The sequence below is a fragment of the Arachis stenosperma genome, chromosome 3 (assembly GCF_014773155.1).
Source record: "Arachis stenosperma cultivar V10309 chromosome 3, arast.V10309.gnm1.PFL2, whole genome shotgun sequence".
NCBI classification, from domain to species: Eukaryota; Viridiplantae; Streptophyta; class Magnoliopsida; order Fabales; family Fabaceae; genus Arachis; species Arachis stenosperma.
The window spans coordinates 166,289,954-166,304,664 of NC_080379.1; the positions used below are offsets into that span (position 1 = coordinate 166,289,954).

Here is a 14,711-nt window from a genome sequence, read left to right on the forward strand (position 1 = left end):
GAACTTGTCACTGACTTAAGATTATATTTTGATTGAATATTTTTATTAGAGAAAAAATTGTAAATGATTCCTGATAATTATTTTAAAAGATAATGAATTAAAAAAAAAACATTTTTCGACTTCTCATCTTTATTTTTATGAGATTGTTTAATTTCTCTATCAATATTTTTTTTTCCGTATTAATAGAATAAGTTTACATAACATGTTAAACTATTGATTTATCCATTAAAAACTAACTAGAATTGACAAATTATTTTTTATTAGGAATCTCCTTATCTTTTAAAGATAATTATCAATACCATTTAATTTTTTATTTTTTTAAATATATTAGCTAAATTTACTTTGTAAAACTAAAAAATATGAATAATTTTTAAATTATTTTTACTTATAAAAATTAAATAGAGAATATAATAATAATTAACATGTCACATAAGTGTGTTCTGAGGAACATTGATAAAAAAACTAATTAGTCTTACAAAATTAAATATCAATAGACGAAAAGAATATTTTTTTATCGAAGGGATGTATATTCACTCTTAAACAGATTTGGGCCTAATAGAACCCATGTTCACTATAAGATCCACCATTAAGCCTGCATGAAAAAGAAAATAAAACACTACCAAACTCAATTACAAAAAAAAAAACCGAAAAAAAAAACTCAACTACAAAGATAGAGAAAGGAAAGTGAAACACGATAAAAGAACACGGTGGGTAACGGATAGGGTGCTCTTCCACGGTTCCACCTTCGCCTTTTCGAAACCCTAGCTAGCTCGGTAACCATCACCGTAAATTGTAAATTGTGCAATAATAGTGCGTGTTGATTTTTTTTTTCACATAATCAGAACTGAATTTGGAGAATGGAAGAAGAAGAGCACGAGGTGTACGGAGGAGAGATCCCTGACGTTGCAGAGATGGAAGGTGACGTTGACATGTCCGCTCCCGACGACGACCCCGAGGTCAAGGAGCTCGACGAAATGAAGCGCCGCCTTAAGGAGATGGAGGAGGAAGCTACGGCTCTTCGCGAGATGCAAGCTAAGGTCGAAAAGGAGATTGGCTCTGTTCAAGGTGATCCTTCAACTCCGTTTACTTTTTGATGCGGTGATTTCAATTTTGTTTCCTTTGTTGATATATTGATCGGTATTCAGAGTTAGTTAACATTAATTATAAGATTCTTCTATATTATGTTTTACAATGGTTTAAGCTCGCTCTTTGTGCTTTCTGAACCTTCTTTGAGCTTTGGCTTTATTATTTTACTTGAGCGTTCTTCAAAGATGCAGTTATCAGAATGTGAAACGTTCTAGCTTGATCCACCTACCTGTCCAGATCTAGTGCATTCGTGTTATATATGGCTAAACTTTATATTTGCTATTGGGTTGAGTTTTTTTTATTTTTTATTATGATTATTGCGAGAACTTGTTATAACTTGCAGAATCTATCGAATTATCAACTATTGGAATAAAGTACTAGTTTTTTGCTTGCTTTAGGTTAGTTTTATTCTTGTTGCTTCAACCTCTGGTTTGAATTTTTGTGTAGATCCTGCTACTGCTGCTGCTTCTCAGGCAAACAAGGAGGAGGCAGATTCTCGATCTGTATTTGTAGGCAATGTACGTCTCGTTGTCAATAGTTATATGTCAACATACAAACACATGGTTGCACCACACATTCTTTTTACATTAACAGGACTTTTTACTTTAAAATTGGGAGATTTATGTTGTTTTTGCAATGGCAGGCTTTGCCATTTAATATTATCAGGATATGACAAAAGGATTATTGCATCCAACTAAAAATTGGTAAAACGAAGTTTTAGGGCCGCGTATAAAAGAGAGAATACTAGGATTCTTTGCTATAGATAAACGTTGCGGCAATTAGAGACATGGTTTTATATTAAAAGTTTGACTTTTGTTGTCCTTATTTCTGAGTGTCATTGCCACTATCAAACTTGTCCTGTCTGTTTAAGGTGGATAAATGATTTATGTTGTAAATATTTGGCTCAGAGTGTTATAAGTCATGCAGATTTGTCCATGATACAACGCAAGCCTGATAATTGGGGGTTGTGATCTGGTTGCATTGATAAGTTTATGATTAAGTTGTGTTGCTATGTTGAAGGCTTGAAACATACAGTAATTCTGGTTTGGTGTCAATAAACTTTGGTTGAATGAATCTCAAGCTGCACTTTATATGCTCTTGTTTTGTATTTTACTCGTTATTATACAGTTTCTGAAAATGTGCATGTTCATTCTCTTTGGAGTGAGAATTGATGATATTCAGAGACAGGGTTTGACGTTATTGTCTCACTATGGTCGCAGGGTCAATCTTATTACTCAGGTTCTATAATTAAAGCTGGGATGCTTACATTGTGTTTTCTGCTTGGGCCAGTGTAATTGGCGTTTTTAGACTTGTACTAGTGTGTGAAAAGAACGTGTATCTATGCTTTTTGAAACTTAATATCAAAGAAAAAAATAAAAAAAAGGGAAAAAGATACTATGGAGAAAATTTTTTGAAAAGAAAAAAAAGAGATGAAAAAATTGATTGAAGAAAAATACAACCAAGTTGAGAAAAAAAAAAGAAATGAGAATTGACAAAAAAAAAAGGAAAACAGAAAATATGTCATGGAAATTGTGAATGGGGTTTCATGGAATGATGGGGATGGCTGTAAGTTGTTTGGCTGTAAGTTGTCCAGCTGATGGTAGATTGGGTTAAAGATGCTTCAACTTCACTACTGGAGGAGGCAGCTTGTTGTTCTTTGGGAAGGAGATTCTGTAAGTGTTGGGAATGCAACCTTAGTCATTTGAGCCCTGTTGTTGACTGCTATGAGGTCTGTAGTGCCTCTTTTGTGTTGTTTAGCTGACTTGCCAAGGGGTATGCAGTTGACCAGTTGCTTCTTTTCTGTGGCACTCATTTCTTTTAACCTCATTTCAAGTATTCTTTCCAAACATTAAGTTCTGTTTATATTTTTTGTTTGATTATTTGCTTTAATTTATTCTTTTGCTCAACATCTCATTCTACACATTTTATAGAGAAGTCTGCAATAGTGACCTATCTATTAAAGTTTTGGGTAGTCTCTTGTAGTCCCCACCCCCCCTTTTTTGTTTTTTTTTTTGTTTTTGTTTTTTTCTCAGTGATGCATTACTTAAATGAAATCCTCGAGATAGATATCTCAGCTTTGCTCATTCTGGGATGCCTTTGAAGCAGAAAAGTTTGGTGCTGTTGTAAATTGCTACGAGGAATAAAAGGAAATATTGTATGCATGAGACAGTTTACCTAAACTTTGAGAAGAGCCTGTAAAATGACTAGAAACATTACGATGCTAATAAGAATACTTGGCAGGATGGATGACTTGGTTTCATTATATCTTTTCATTATCACATATTGATCAGAGCTGTTGGTATAAAGTTTCAGAATTAGTGGTTACTTATGTTTGAGTTGGGAAGCTTCCTGATGATTTTGGGGTTAAAAGTATTAACTTAAAGTAACTTTTTTATTTCTAAGGGGTGTGCTAGCATTCTTTTTCTTTGAAAAGTTAAAATTACAATCTCATCCAGTTCCCTTTTTAGGGTAGAACATAGTGTTTTGATGCATTTAGAGGTCTGTCTATGGTTCTATTTCTCTTTCAGATGAAAGTAATAGTTAAGATATAATTGTTGGTAAAAGTAGAAATTTTGCCTGCAATTTATGCAAAGGGTTTGGAGTGATTTAACTCAAGTTCCTATTGAATGCATAATAAACGAACAAGTCATTTTAGTTTTTTAGGTGATAAAATAATACTGACCAGACTGGAGTCTTAAATGTGGATGTGGTCTGTAATGGGATATTAGGTAGTCTGGATTCTTTTTAACATAGTCAAACATTTTGTGAGTTTTGTCTAGACTAGTTCATTAAGGACATAGAATTCCCCTGAATTTATTGTTTTATAGGTTGATTATGCATGCACGCCAGAGGAAGTTCAGCAACACTTTCAATCATGTGGTACAGTGAACAGGGTCACCATCCTGACTGACAAGTTCGGCTACCCTAAAGGTTTTGCTTATGTGGAGTTCGTGGAAGTTGAAGCTGTTCAAGAGGCTCTTGTCTTGAATGAATCGGAGTTACATGGGCGGCAATTGAAGGTATGTTGTTTCAACTACTAATTTTTGTCAGCCTAATTGAAAACTTTGGGTTTATCCCACATAAGGCTTGTTGTTGTTGTTGTAATGAAAACATTGGGTTTGAGCTTTGTTGTTAGCTTTATCCCTGACCATAGATCGTTATAATGATTTGGATATGTTTATAGGTCTTGCCTAAGAGGACCAATGTTCCTGGAATGAAACAGTATCGTCCTAGGCGCTATAATCCCTACATGGCATATGGCTTTAGGAGGCCATATCCTCCTCCTTACTTTTATTCTCCTTATGGATACGGGTATGCTGCTGCTCTCAGTTAAATCATGTTTGTTAACAAAAAAAAATCATGTTTTTTAATTTATGACTAGATTATTTGATGTTGTGGCTCCGCTTTTCTCATTTTGCATTAAACATACTGCAGGAAGGTTCCTAGGTTTAGAAGGTCAACTCGTTACATGCCATACTACTAGAAGCTCATATGGGATGGTGATAATACGAAGCGGATGCATCCTGGAGCATTTTATTGTTATTTTTTTAATCCGGGGCTCATTATGTATTATGTGATTGAGAGAATATTTAATCTCTATTTGTCTTGAGCCGTTATTTGTGGTATACGATTCATGCTTAGACTCAAAGATGGTTTATAATTGTCATTGAATATTACTGTGTACTTCATAAGGTCAATTTGTTATAGATTATACCGTGCATCAATGCAGTAAACCTAGTTCCGCTCCATTTCTGACTAGGGTCTCCAATGCCTAATTTCAAAAAAGAGAAAAAATTTGACCATACTGATTTTGACACAATAAATTACTCGATTTACATCAGGCTAATTTGAAATTATATAGGAATAGTATTGTGTATTGACATTAAGAAAAAAGATATTGTACTAATTATAGTGTTTAATATAATAAAGATGTTTACAGTTAAATAATAAAGTTTACTGCTCAGAAGGACTTGAGAAATTTACTTAAAGGTTATCACAAAAGTATTAGGTTACAGTACAACATATTAATTTATGACTTCTTTTTTTGTTTTTGGTGGGAGAGAGGGGAGTTCTAAGATTAGACTGGAATTAAGTTGACTCAAAAATGACTGACTCATGTTATTTATGCAGCATAATTAGCATTTGCTCATAGCCTCATGGGAATCGAATTTTCTTATCAGTGGATGTTGAGAACCCCTTCCATGCGCAGCAGTCAGCACTTGTGGTTGTGGAGGTGAGGTTAAAGTTACAATTTTTACTCGCTACTTTTGGAAAGATGTTTCTCCTGAAGGATTCATTTGATAAGCTTTGTTAATCGTTATTAGTAGCATCTAATTTAACACCCAGATCAACATCTCGATAATCATTCGGAGGCACAGGTGCATAGAAATCAAAGCCCCCTCAACATGCATTTGCTACGCTGTCAGCTCATGTATGAGAAATTGGACGTGAACTATTCAACACCCTCAAAATCATCGTCCAGCACCAAGAGTGCTACAAATGCTTGAAATGAAAACGCACCATTAACTCAACACTAAAAAGTAGAAAGTAGAAACACTTCACACCTGGATTGTAACAGAAACAATGTTACTCACTTTCGCTCCTCACCTACTCTTGGCGCGTTCACCTTCCGCCCATCACTCACTCTACTTCGCCGGAAGCTGCAACCTCTCCCGCTCCATCATTTCCTTGCGCTCCCGCCACCACTTCCCAATACTGCACCTCAACCCATCGCTGCCTTTCAAACCCAGCCACTTCACCTTCCTCGCCACCCGAGCAGATGCATTTAACCTCGCAGCCTACGATTCTGACGGAGCTCTCCCCAAACATGCTGCTGGCGCTGGCGGTTTTGATTTCGACTACTTCCTTTCTCTCATCGAATTCTCGTGCCTGCTTTCTTCTGCGTTCGCGTCGGTCTGTGTCGCTGTGGTCGCGGGTTTGAAGAAGGAGCTTTTGGCCGCGATTGGGAGTAAGGCTGCTGTCTGGGGAACCTTGGCGCTGGTTTTTGGGGTTTTGAGTGGCGCGTGGATCCGGAGACGGCAATGGAGGAGGGTTTGTAGGGAGACGGTGAAGGATGGGTTGCAGGTGAACCTGCTGCAGAGGATTGAGAAATTGGAGGAGGATTTGAGGAGCACCTCCGCCATTTCTAGGGTTTTGTCGAGGGAATTGGAGAAGTTGGCAATAAGGTTTCGCGTCACTAGGAAGACCTTGAAGGAGCCCGTAACTGAGGTAATTGATTAATATCTATGGCTGCAAGACTGTGTTGTTGTGTAGTGTAGCTAAGCATTTGATTCTGGCTTCTAAAGGCAATGCAATGTGTTGATGTGTGGAAGTTGATCACTGAGCGGAAGTTTTGGTGTTAGGTTTATGTTGATGCTAAGTTGCTAACTTATTTACGAAGGAAAAAGGAAATTAGAGTAGTTCAAGTAGCCACAGGATAGAATCTAATAACTGCTAAGTCTTCTAATGCATTTTTTACTCATTTACAACTAACCACAAACAATCCAGATAGTTGCAATTCTGCTTTTGGAGGTACCAGGTCGTTGGGTTATAAATTAACATGCCAGAGCCTGGATTATGATTTCTTGCCAAACATCGATAATATGGATTCATAACAAAATGACTACGAAAGCCTTGATTAGTAGCCCAGAGCCTGGTTTCATTAGAAAATAAGAAATGAATCCAATTGTGGTTCCATGGATCATTCTCTGATTTAATTCCTCAGGCCTAGTCAAAGTCCAACTTAAACTGTTATTATCATTTCATCATGTTCTTCTTTTGACATGGGTTCAGGTGTTTTACCTTGATTCTGTATCATCAGCTTCCCTTGTTATTGCTTGTGTGTCAATTCTTCATTTCCACTTTCTTTCTCCAACACGCTCATCAACAAATCCATTATCCCTTTTTCTTGAATATGGTTCCTATTCAAAATTGAAAACTAATTATTCTGATTTCTGAATAACATTTCGATTTGACCGCTTACCATTGACAAGGAATTCAACTCATATTAAATGACATAATATAGATATGGTCTATGATAGGATGCAATGGTCATATTTAGGGGAAAAAGCTTTGTCGTAGTTTAGTTTGACACTTACTCATTGCAGTTAGCCGGGTCGGTCCTCGTTGTTTTGTTTGCTTATAGCTATATGCAGACAATACTGAAAGTTCATTAACGCAATATAGATAAGTGTGAGTGCCTCATCGAAGTAGTTTGTGGCTGTGCCTCAACCTACTAAAGGTGCTGGACACTTTTTCTGTCTCCCCTCGGTGCTGTTGAGGTAGATTTTGTAGAATTTTTTATGGAAATCATGTTGGGAAGATATCTAGTGCTTGTCACACAGCAGGAGGAACCAGGAACACCACAACCCAAGCAGGTACAAGACCAAACAGCACTTACAAGATTTACATAGTGTAGATAGCAGCCAAATAGGAGCATCCCATTACACAGGTGACAACACAGCCAAGCTTACCTTGTAGAAACACGGCCATTAAGGCCAACCTGAGCAAAAGAACAGGAGGAAATCCCATGCAAGAATGAGTAGTAGGGCCAAATCCAAGAAAAATGTGCTGAAGACATGCACATGCTAGTCTGTTTAACTTTCACAACACGCGTAAACACTGGAATTTGTTTAGCTTTAGTACTAATGAAAGTTCGTTGTAAACTTTTTTATATTAATTTATTGGTATTTAGTTTTATTCATGTTTTAGTTGAGATACCCTTGTCTAGACTGGGCATCATTTACTTCTACTGAAAGTTTTCATATCCTTACTTGATCTATATGATATTGGATAAATAGAAATGCCCAAAGCCGGACAGATGTTAATCATACTTAATTGCGAGTGAAACTATATCTGCAAATGCTTTGTTATAGCAAATAGAGTATATTAACTGGTTTGCATTAATAAACATTTTGAATGGTTGGCTGTGGTTTAACACACTGTACTGATTTAAAAATTTTGAAAACTTAATGCTTACTGAGATGATATGTAATTAATTATATTTCATTTCTCGCAGACTGCAGTGCTGGCGCAGAAGAATTCTGAGGCTGCTAGAGCATTAGCGGTGCAATCAGACATTTTGGAGAAGGAGATGGTTGAAATTCAACAAGTTTTGCTAGCAATGCAGGTAATCATACCTCCTACGTTATTTAAACTCTGCAGAAAAAGCGGACACTATTTGGAATTTGACTGATGCATATTTATTAATAAGTAATCATACCTTAATTAAACACGTGCTAGCAATGCATATGTAACTGTCCCTTTTTCTGGTAACTGTATTCTACTTCTGTAGCTTTCATGTGCTTTACTGATTTCATTTTGATTCATTACCAGCATTATACGCATTAAAAAGCTGCTAAATATTCCGCTGCAAAGTGAAAGATCTTTTTATAATGATGTAACATATTCTTCTCCTGGTAATGCTGAAAGTAGCCCAAACTCATATTTCAAATATAGCCATATATATATATAACTAAATTTGTCTAGCCATGTCTTGGTTGATTAAAATTTTCTTGACCTCTTCACATTCCCAAGTATCCACATAAATTTTTACCGGAATTTGACTTTTCTTGATTGTATCTATGTTTTTGTAGGAGCAACAGCGAAGACAACTTGATCTGATTCTTGCAATTGGTAAGACTGGTAAATTGCAGGAAAGCAAGCTGGAAACACGTGAAGAAAATGATACCTTAGAAACATCTAATTCAGTTGATGATGAGGTGAAACAGGAGGTCCACCCTATATGAAGCTTGGGTTAAACTGAGGAAAATCCTGATATTTTGGAGTTGCAAATCTTGGTGTAATATTCTTTGTAACACTATGCCACTGAATATAGTCAATGAAGACAAAAGTCACAAATATCCAACATTATATCAGCATATAGACAATGGTTACCCTTATTTGGGGAGCGCCTCAAATTAGCTGTGTATACATGTCAGAACAATTCACACAAGACAAACTAAGATGACAGAATATGCTGAACTCTGGTTCAATGTTAAAAGTTCAGGAACGTATCACTTGCCCTCTATGCTTGTGCATGTACTTTTGATTAAAGTTTGAAAGGTAAACATCATCAATTTCTTTCTACGTTCTCGTGTTGATGGTTACAAGTTACAAAGGAAATCGGCTTTCTTCTGTATATTAGATGATATTTTTTCTTTTCTTTTCTTTTCTTTACGAGTCATCAATTACGGATCGTATTCTAATAACCTTCATTATATGCATTGGTGAATATTGAAAAAGCTTATTGGTAAGAGAGATGTAGTCTTGCTAGGTGGAGTGGACGGCTAAAATCCATTAAAGATTGTTATCCGAAAAATTGGGAAAAAGTATTCGTGTCTTGATAATATTAAAACGAAAATCTGATTTATTTTAGAGGTATTTTTCATTTTAGTTTCTTATAAAATAGATTTTGAATCAACGTTCTTTTTGTAGGGACAATATCTAGGGTTGTGTTACTGTGAAAAATATTTTTCAAACAAGAGTGAATATTGTTTTTTTTTTCATAATAGAAAAAAAAATAAAAGATATCGTTTGCAAAGAAAAAGATTCTTAAAGTGAAAAATAATAAAATAACAAAATAAAGAGTTAAATTACTATTAAATTTTGTAATTTTTATCATGTGAATCTGTTATTTTAATTTAAGGAGAATTAGATTATTATTCGTTTTATTTTATTAATTGTTCTACTTTAAAAGAGTTTGGTCTCATGTGTAATGCACTTCATCCTTAAATCGTTTTTTACTAATTAAAGAATGTTGTACTCTTTGTTAATTAATTAATTTTTTATTTATTATATTTTATATTAATAATTCAGATTGAGAATTTATAATTTAAAGTTTGAAATTTAACATTTAAAGTTAAAGATATTTTATTTTTTAAATTACTTTTTTATACTTTTAATAGTAAATTAATTTTAAAAGATGTTGCACTCTTCATTAGCGTTCTCCGGTGTAAAATGCACACTTCTTTAAAAGATATAGTTACAATATTCACCTTTTATTTGACTTTATTCTTCATCAACAAAATAAATCCCTCAATATTTATGAGAAATAAAGTTTTGAGTTTAGGGTCAATATTGGTTGAAAAAATATTATTTGCAATAAATATTATATGTAATATCATTGTGTCAAAGTTCTTATTTTTTAAAAAATAAAAAAAGAGAGGAGAAAAAGTAAAATAATTGTCTTTATATTATGAAAAAACTATACAAAAAATAGTATAAATAATATTTCTATTTTTTTCTTTGATATGCAGACTCCAGTGAAATATGCTTTATATTATCATGGAAATTGTTTATTTTAAACGTTAAATCTTGTGTTGGCAACACCAAGTCACCAACACACGCCAAATTTAGAACTGTTTAGCACTTTCTCCCAAAGAACAAACCAGCATTTGGTAGTGGTACATCTCTCGAGTTGTGGCCTGTTTGCAGAGAGCAGTTAAAAAGAGAATATTTTGGGTTTCAGCTCTATTTCATTTCATGGGGACATGGGAAATGGTAATAGCTCCAATCCACTATCCATCAATGTCAATGCTTTCTACACGCCTTGATTGAAGTTTGAATGGAGGCTCTCAAATCTCAACTCAGTCAATAATAGGTTAGATGTTTATATTCAGTACATCACATTTTTGGCTACCCAGTACTTACATATTGCACTTATTTCTTTTTCCTGTTTGTGGTCACAATCACCTACTATTATCAACACCAATAAATCCGGAATTGCATGTGAATGTGAACCCCAGTAGTACTTTTGTTCTTGTTAGTGATTAGTGATAAAAGAAAGATTTTGTGTTCCTTGGACCATCAAGATTCTTACTATACTTTTGATCATTGAAGAATTCTTCTAAAATGAAATATATTTAATTTGTATGTACTGTTGGTATAGAAACCATTTAATACAAACACATAATATTGTTTATATAAATATTATAAAAAGTCAAATATTTGATTAAGTGACATCATTACTCAAAATCTTAAACTATTAATGATTTGGAAGGTACAAGAGAGGCAGCGTGACTATCCTTGTGGTTAGAGCGATGCTAAATAATTGAATCCCCCATTGGAAAAATAAGAAGATGATGGAGTAAAGAAAGATATTATCTTACTTGTTTTGAAGATGATGATGATGATGATGATAAACACCTCAATAAGTGAGAGCAAAAGGGCCAAGGTAAAGGTTGCAATAGCTGTAGAGAATAGAAATATTTACACATTTGCAGATACAACTTTTTGCTGCCATGAATGGGAAAAAAAGGTAAGCAAGTGTGGTCACTCACACTGTCACAATCGGTTTCTCGCTTCTCACTTCTCACTTCTCACCCTTCAGTGCTATGTCAATAATCCAATGGCAGCTTTGACTCGATTTCAAGGCTGGTGCCGTTGCAGTTCGCAGGCATTAGGTGCAAGGAATCCCGAAACCTCGAAAAGGAAACTGAAACAAGAATAGTTACCACTGCTCCCTTTAATCCTATTTTCTGTGAAATACTTTCTTTATGTGTGCTATTTCAATTTTAGAAAGAGACCTCTTAGAAGGTAGAATCACAGCTTTCAACTACCACCTCCTCTCACTCTCTTTATTTTATCATTCCATTATTCTAAGTTGGAGAGTATCCACTGAAATAGAGATTATATTTGACACGAGTTACATTGTATTCTATCTTATAGTATAATGATAAAAATAAAGAAATAAATATGCAGTAACTTTATTTTGTAGCTTTAATCGTCATTTTGAAAAAGTTATGACAAACCAACTGATTTACATGATGATACAAATACTAATGATCTAATATGGGACCACTTCTGTAGTTCAATTTATGATAGGAGAGTAATAAATACATGTCAGCATGTACTTGGTCATTCAATTTCTTTGTCTTATATGCAAACTTGAGAGCTGCGTGGTATTAAGTTTTTCAATGTTTTAGCCAACAAAATGATTCATTTTCCAAAATCCAAATTCAAGATTTCATGTTATTCAGTTCACAGTCACGGGTCACACAACACATTTTGCAATTTGCATGAGCAGTGGTATCCATATAAGTAGGTATATGATCCATCAAAGGGAAACTACTGAATTGTTGTTAATGATTAAGTCAACTACAGTCAAACCTATGAAATCGCCAATCTGAAATAACTGAGACAAAAATTAGTAGCTACCACAATAAATGCCAATTTTAACTACCTCCTCCTTGGATCTTTTTAGTCTTTAAATTCTAAACCAATTCACACACACACAGAGAGGCCAGTTGTTATGGTTTTGGTAGAGAGAGCTAGTGATAAACGAGGGATCAAACTAGTAATAGAATGCTGGCAAAGAGGGGTCCTTGATACTGATGTGGATTCTCCCAATTTGCTTAACTCTCTTGAATCGTTCTTTTCACTTTTCTGCTACAATCTGCCACCACTCTGCAGTGCAGTGCAGTGCAGTGCCCACTTCCTCTCTCCTCTCCTCACCCATAGTTACATTGCAGCTCTGCCAAAGCACCCTCCAATTTATGTACCTCTCTTCTCGTCTCTTTCTTCATGCTATACGCCATGACAACAAAAACAACATAAGAAAGTAGAGCATAAATAAATAAAATTATAAGAGCCATCTACCAACTACCACACCCCAAAAAGCAATTAAATCTTAAACCATCTTCTTCTTCTTCTTCTTCTTCTTCTTCTTCTTCTTCTTCTTTGCTTCTTATCTATCTAATCTCTCTTTGGTTGGGTTGGTTCCCAAGTCACAACACAAGTCGAGGAAGAACCTCAGTGGATCTCATTAGTTAAATTGCATTTAATTTTGCTGCATATTAATTAGTCTTTTCTTTTATTAGATGGGGGGAGTGACCCCAAGAGAGTGACATAGATATGCATTCATGGCTTCACTTAATTCATATCACTATTTCACACCAACCACCACCTTCACCTTCCTCCTTTTACTTCTGTTGCATCATATTTTAACTCCGGTTTCTTGTTACAATAAGCCACAACCACCACCAGTTTCTCACCGGGTACGTAGCCTCTTTATTCATTCAAGCTCTCTCTCCATATATGTTGTTGTGTAACATGTTTTGATTTGCAGGAACTGTTATTTGAGGAGAAAAACAGGCTGGGTTCAATACCACCAAGCTGCCACAACAAGTGCAATGAGTGTCATCCATGCATGGCGGTTCAGGTTCCAACTTTACCTACCCACAACAACCAAGATCTTACCAAATCCAGAAAAAAGGGCTTGTTTAGTTCATCTCTTGAAGGTAACCGCAACAGTAACAGGTACTCCAATTACAAGCCACTGGGTTGGAAATGCCACTGTGGTAACCACTTCTTCAACCCTTAGAAAATTCATTCCTCAAGATTCATCACCAGTCTCACCCTTGATTAGTACTATTACCCGCCTCCTATTCTTCTTCTTTCTCCAGTGCTGCTTAATTAAATTATTGCAAAAAGATTGTATTTTTGCTTTTAGAAAAGAAAGGGGAGGGGTGGTATTGGTTAGGGTGACAGAAATGCGTCACTGGCGTCAGCATTGATTGTGTACATTGAAGTTTGATACAATTTGTACAGAGTTTGTTACAGAACTTTGTTCTGACTTGCTTCTTTATTTATGTTGCGTCTCAATTTTGAAGAAATCTCTTTTGCTTCTTTTTTCATACATGTGGTGTGTTTGTTTCTTTATATTATTATTAAGTGGATTTCTCTTATAGTTATAATCACATGACGTTGCACAAGATTAATTGTTAATGATGGCGTCTAAGAACAGAACAGATCGACAATAAGTGAGGGGGATTGGATTGTGTGTCTTGTACTCTTGTCCATTGCAAAAAGATGTCTTTTCCCTGTTTGCGTTTTTATTTTATACATGTGAATCTGTCAAATCACCACTTTTTGCTTATCTTCTTGGAATTTACCTTTGCTTAATCTTTCTTGAAAACTCAATTTTTAATCTGCAGCTTCAACATTTATCCTCTTACAATTGAATTTGATCTGGTTTTTACTTTGGTTTTATAATTTTTTTTATATAAAAATTCAATTAATACTCTTAAAATATATATTAGTTAAATCCTTTCTAGGATATTCAGATTTTAATTTTTATTTTAAATTTGAGTTAGTTGTCTGTTTAATGTTTATTTTTAGTTGCACAAATAACACAATTGTACACAACTGGAAATGAGGACTTGTTCAAACTTCAAAGCATTCCTGAAGTACACACTCATGGTCAAGTATTGGTCAAGTTTTGTTGTGGACAATAATTTTGGTGGTACCTAATCAACCCTAAGCAAGCCAAGTATGCATATTGTTTTTGGTGAAAATTCAGGTGCAATCGACTCTAACGGTTCTTAACTATCAACTTTACGTGAAGTCAACTGCACCTGAGTTTCCACAATTATTTTTTCGTTTATTTATTTAGTGAAACAAGTTCTATGACACTTATATTTTCTTTATTGTTTTTATAAATAAAAAAGTTAGGAGGGTTGGACACCAATTAACCTATCGATACTAAAATATGCTTTTAGATTTAATTAATACTAGTATTTTTACAGGAATATAAATTTTTTAAAATTATGTCGATTTTGTCCTAATATTATAAATTATGGCACAAAAAAGTTTATATAATTAAACTACTTTTACAAAATTATCGT

General features: G+C 34.6%; 3 protein-coding genes across 4 annotated transcripts; all 3 read left to right on the forward strand.

The window, feature by feature from the left end:
• Positions 1-675: 675 nt before the first annotated feature.
• Positions 676-4,835, forward strand: LOC130968406 (polyadenylate-binding protein 2). Of its 2 annotated transcripts, XM_057893658.1 has the most exons (6): positions 905-1,065; positions 1,534-1,604; positions 2,307-2,759; positions 3,915-4,106; positions 4,271-4,398; positions 4,522-4,835. In XM_057893658.1, the coding sequence occupies exons 3-6, from the start codon at positions 2,703-2,705 to the stop codon at positions 4,568-4,570; spliced, it is 426 nt and encodes a 141-aa protein (XP_057749641.1). In that variant the 5' UTR covers positions 905-1,065; positions 1,534-1,604; positions 2,307-2,702; the 3' UTR covers positions 4,571-4,835. The 2 variants fall into 2 exon arrangements, with proteins under 2 accessions (XP_057749640.1, XP_057749641.1); XM_057893657.1 differs by lacking the exon at positions 2,307-2,759 and having other exon boundaries at positions 676-1,065.
• Positions 4,836-5,270: 435 nt separating this feature from the next.
• Positions 5,271-9,174, forward strand: LOC130968404 (uncharacterized). Its single transcript, XM_057893656.1, has 3 exons — positions 5,271-6,315; positions 8,105-8,215; positions 8,682-9,174. The coding sequence occupies exons 1-3, from the start codon at positions 5,671-5,673 to the stop codon at positions 8,832-8,834; spliced, it is 909 nt and encodes a 302-aa protein (XP_057749639.1). The 5' UTR covers positions 5,271-5,670; the 3' UTR covers positions 8,835-9,174.
• A 2,810-nt stretch (positions 9,175-11,984) lies between these two features.
• On the forward strand, positions 11,985-13,676 carry LOC130968407 (EPIDERMAL PATTERNING FACTOR-like protein 1). Its single transcript, XM_057893659.1, has 2 exons — positions 11,985-13,082; positions 13,154-13,676. Exons 1-2 carry the CDS (start codon positions 12,948-12,950, stop codon positions 13,406-13,408), a joined length of 390 nt encoding a protein of 129 aa, XP_057749642.1. The 5' UTR covers positions 11,985-12,947; the 3' UTR covers positions 13,409-13,676.
• The last annotated feature ends 1,035 nt before the right edge of the window (positions 13,677-14,711 follow it).

Coding starts and splice junctions, on each gene's coding strand:
- LOC130968404 (XM_057893656.1), top strand. CDS start 5,671: ATGTTACTCACTTTCGCTCCTCACCTACTCTTGGCGCGTTCACCTTCC. Junction 6,316..8,104: donor TGAAGGAGCCCGTAACTGAG/GTAATTGATTAA, acceptor CATTTCTCGCAG/ACTGCAGTGCTGGCGCAGAA. Junction 8,216..8,681: donor AAGTTTTGCTAGCAATGCAG/GTAATCATACCT, acceptor ATGTTTTTGTAG/GAGCAACAGCGAAGACAACT.
- LOC130968407 (XM_057893659.1), top strand. CDS start 12,948: ATGGCTTCACTTAATTCATATCACTATTTCACACCAACCACCACCTTC. Junction 13,083..13,153: donor CACCACCAGTTTCTCACCGG/GTACGTAGCCTC, acceptor TTTGATTTGCAG/GAACTGTTATTTGAGGAGAA.
- LOC130968406 (XM_057893657.1), top strand. CDS start 858: ATGGAAGAAGAAGAGCACGAGGTGTACGGAGGAGAGATCCCTGACGTT. Junction 1,066..1,533: donor GGAGATTGGCTCTGTTCAAG/GTGATCCTTCAA, acceptor ATTTTTGTGTAG/ATCCTGCTACTGCTGCTGCT. Junction 1,605..3,914: donor GATCTGTATTTGTAGGCAAT/GTACGTCTCGTT, acceptor ATTGTTTTATAG/GTTGATTATGCATGCACGCC.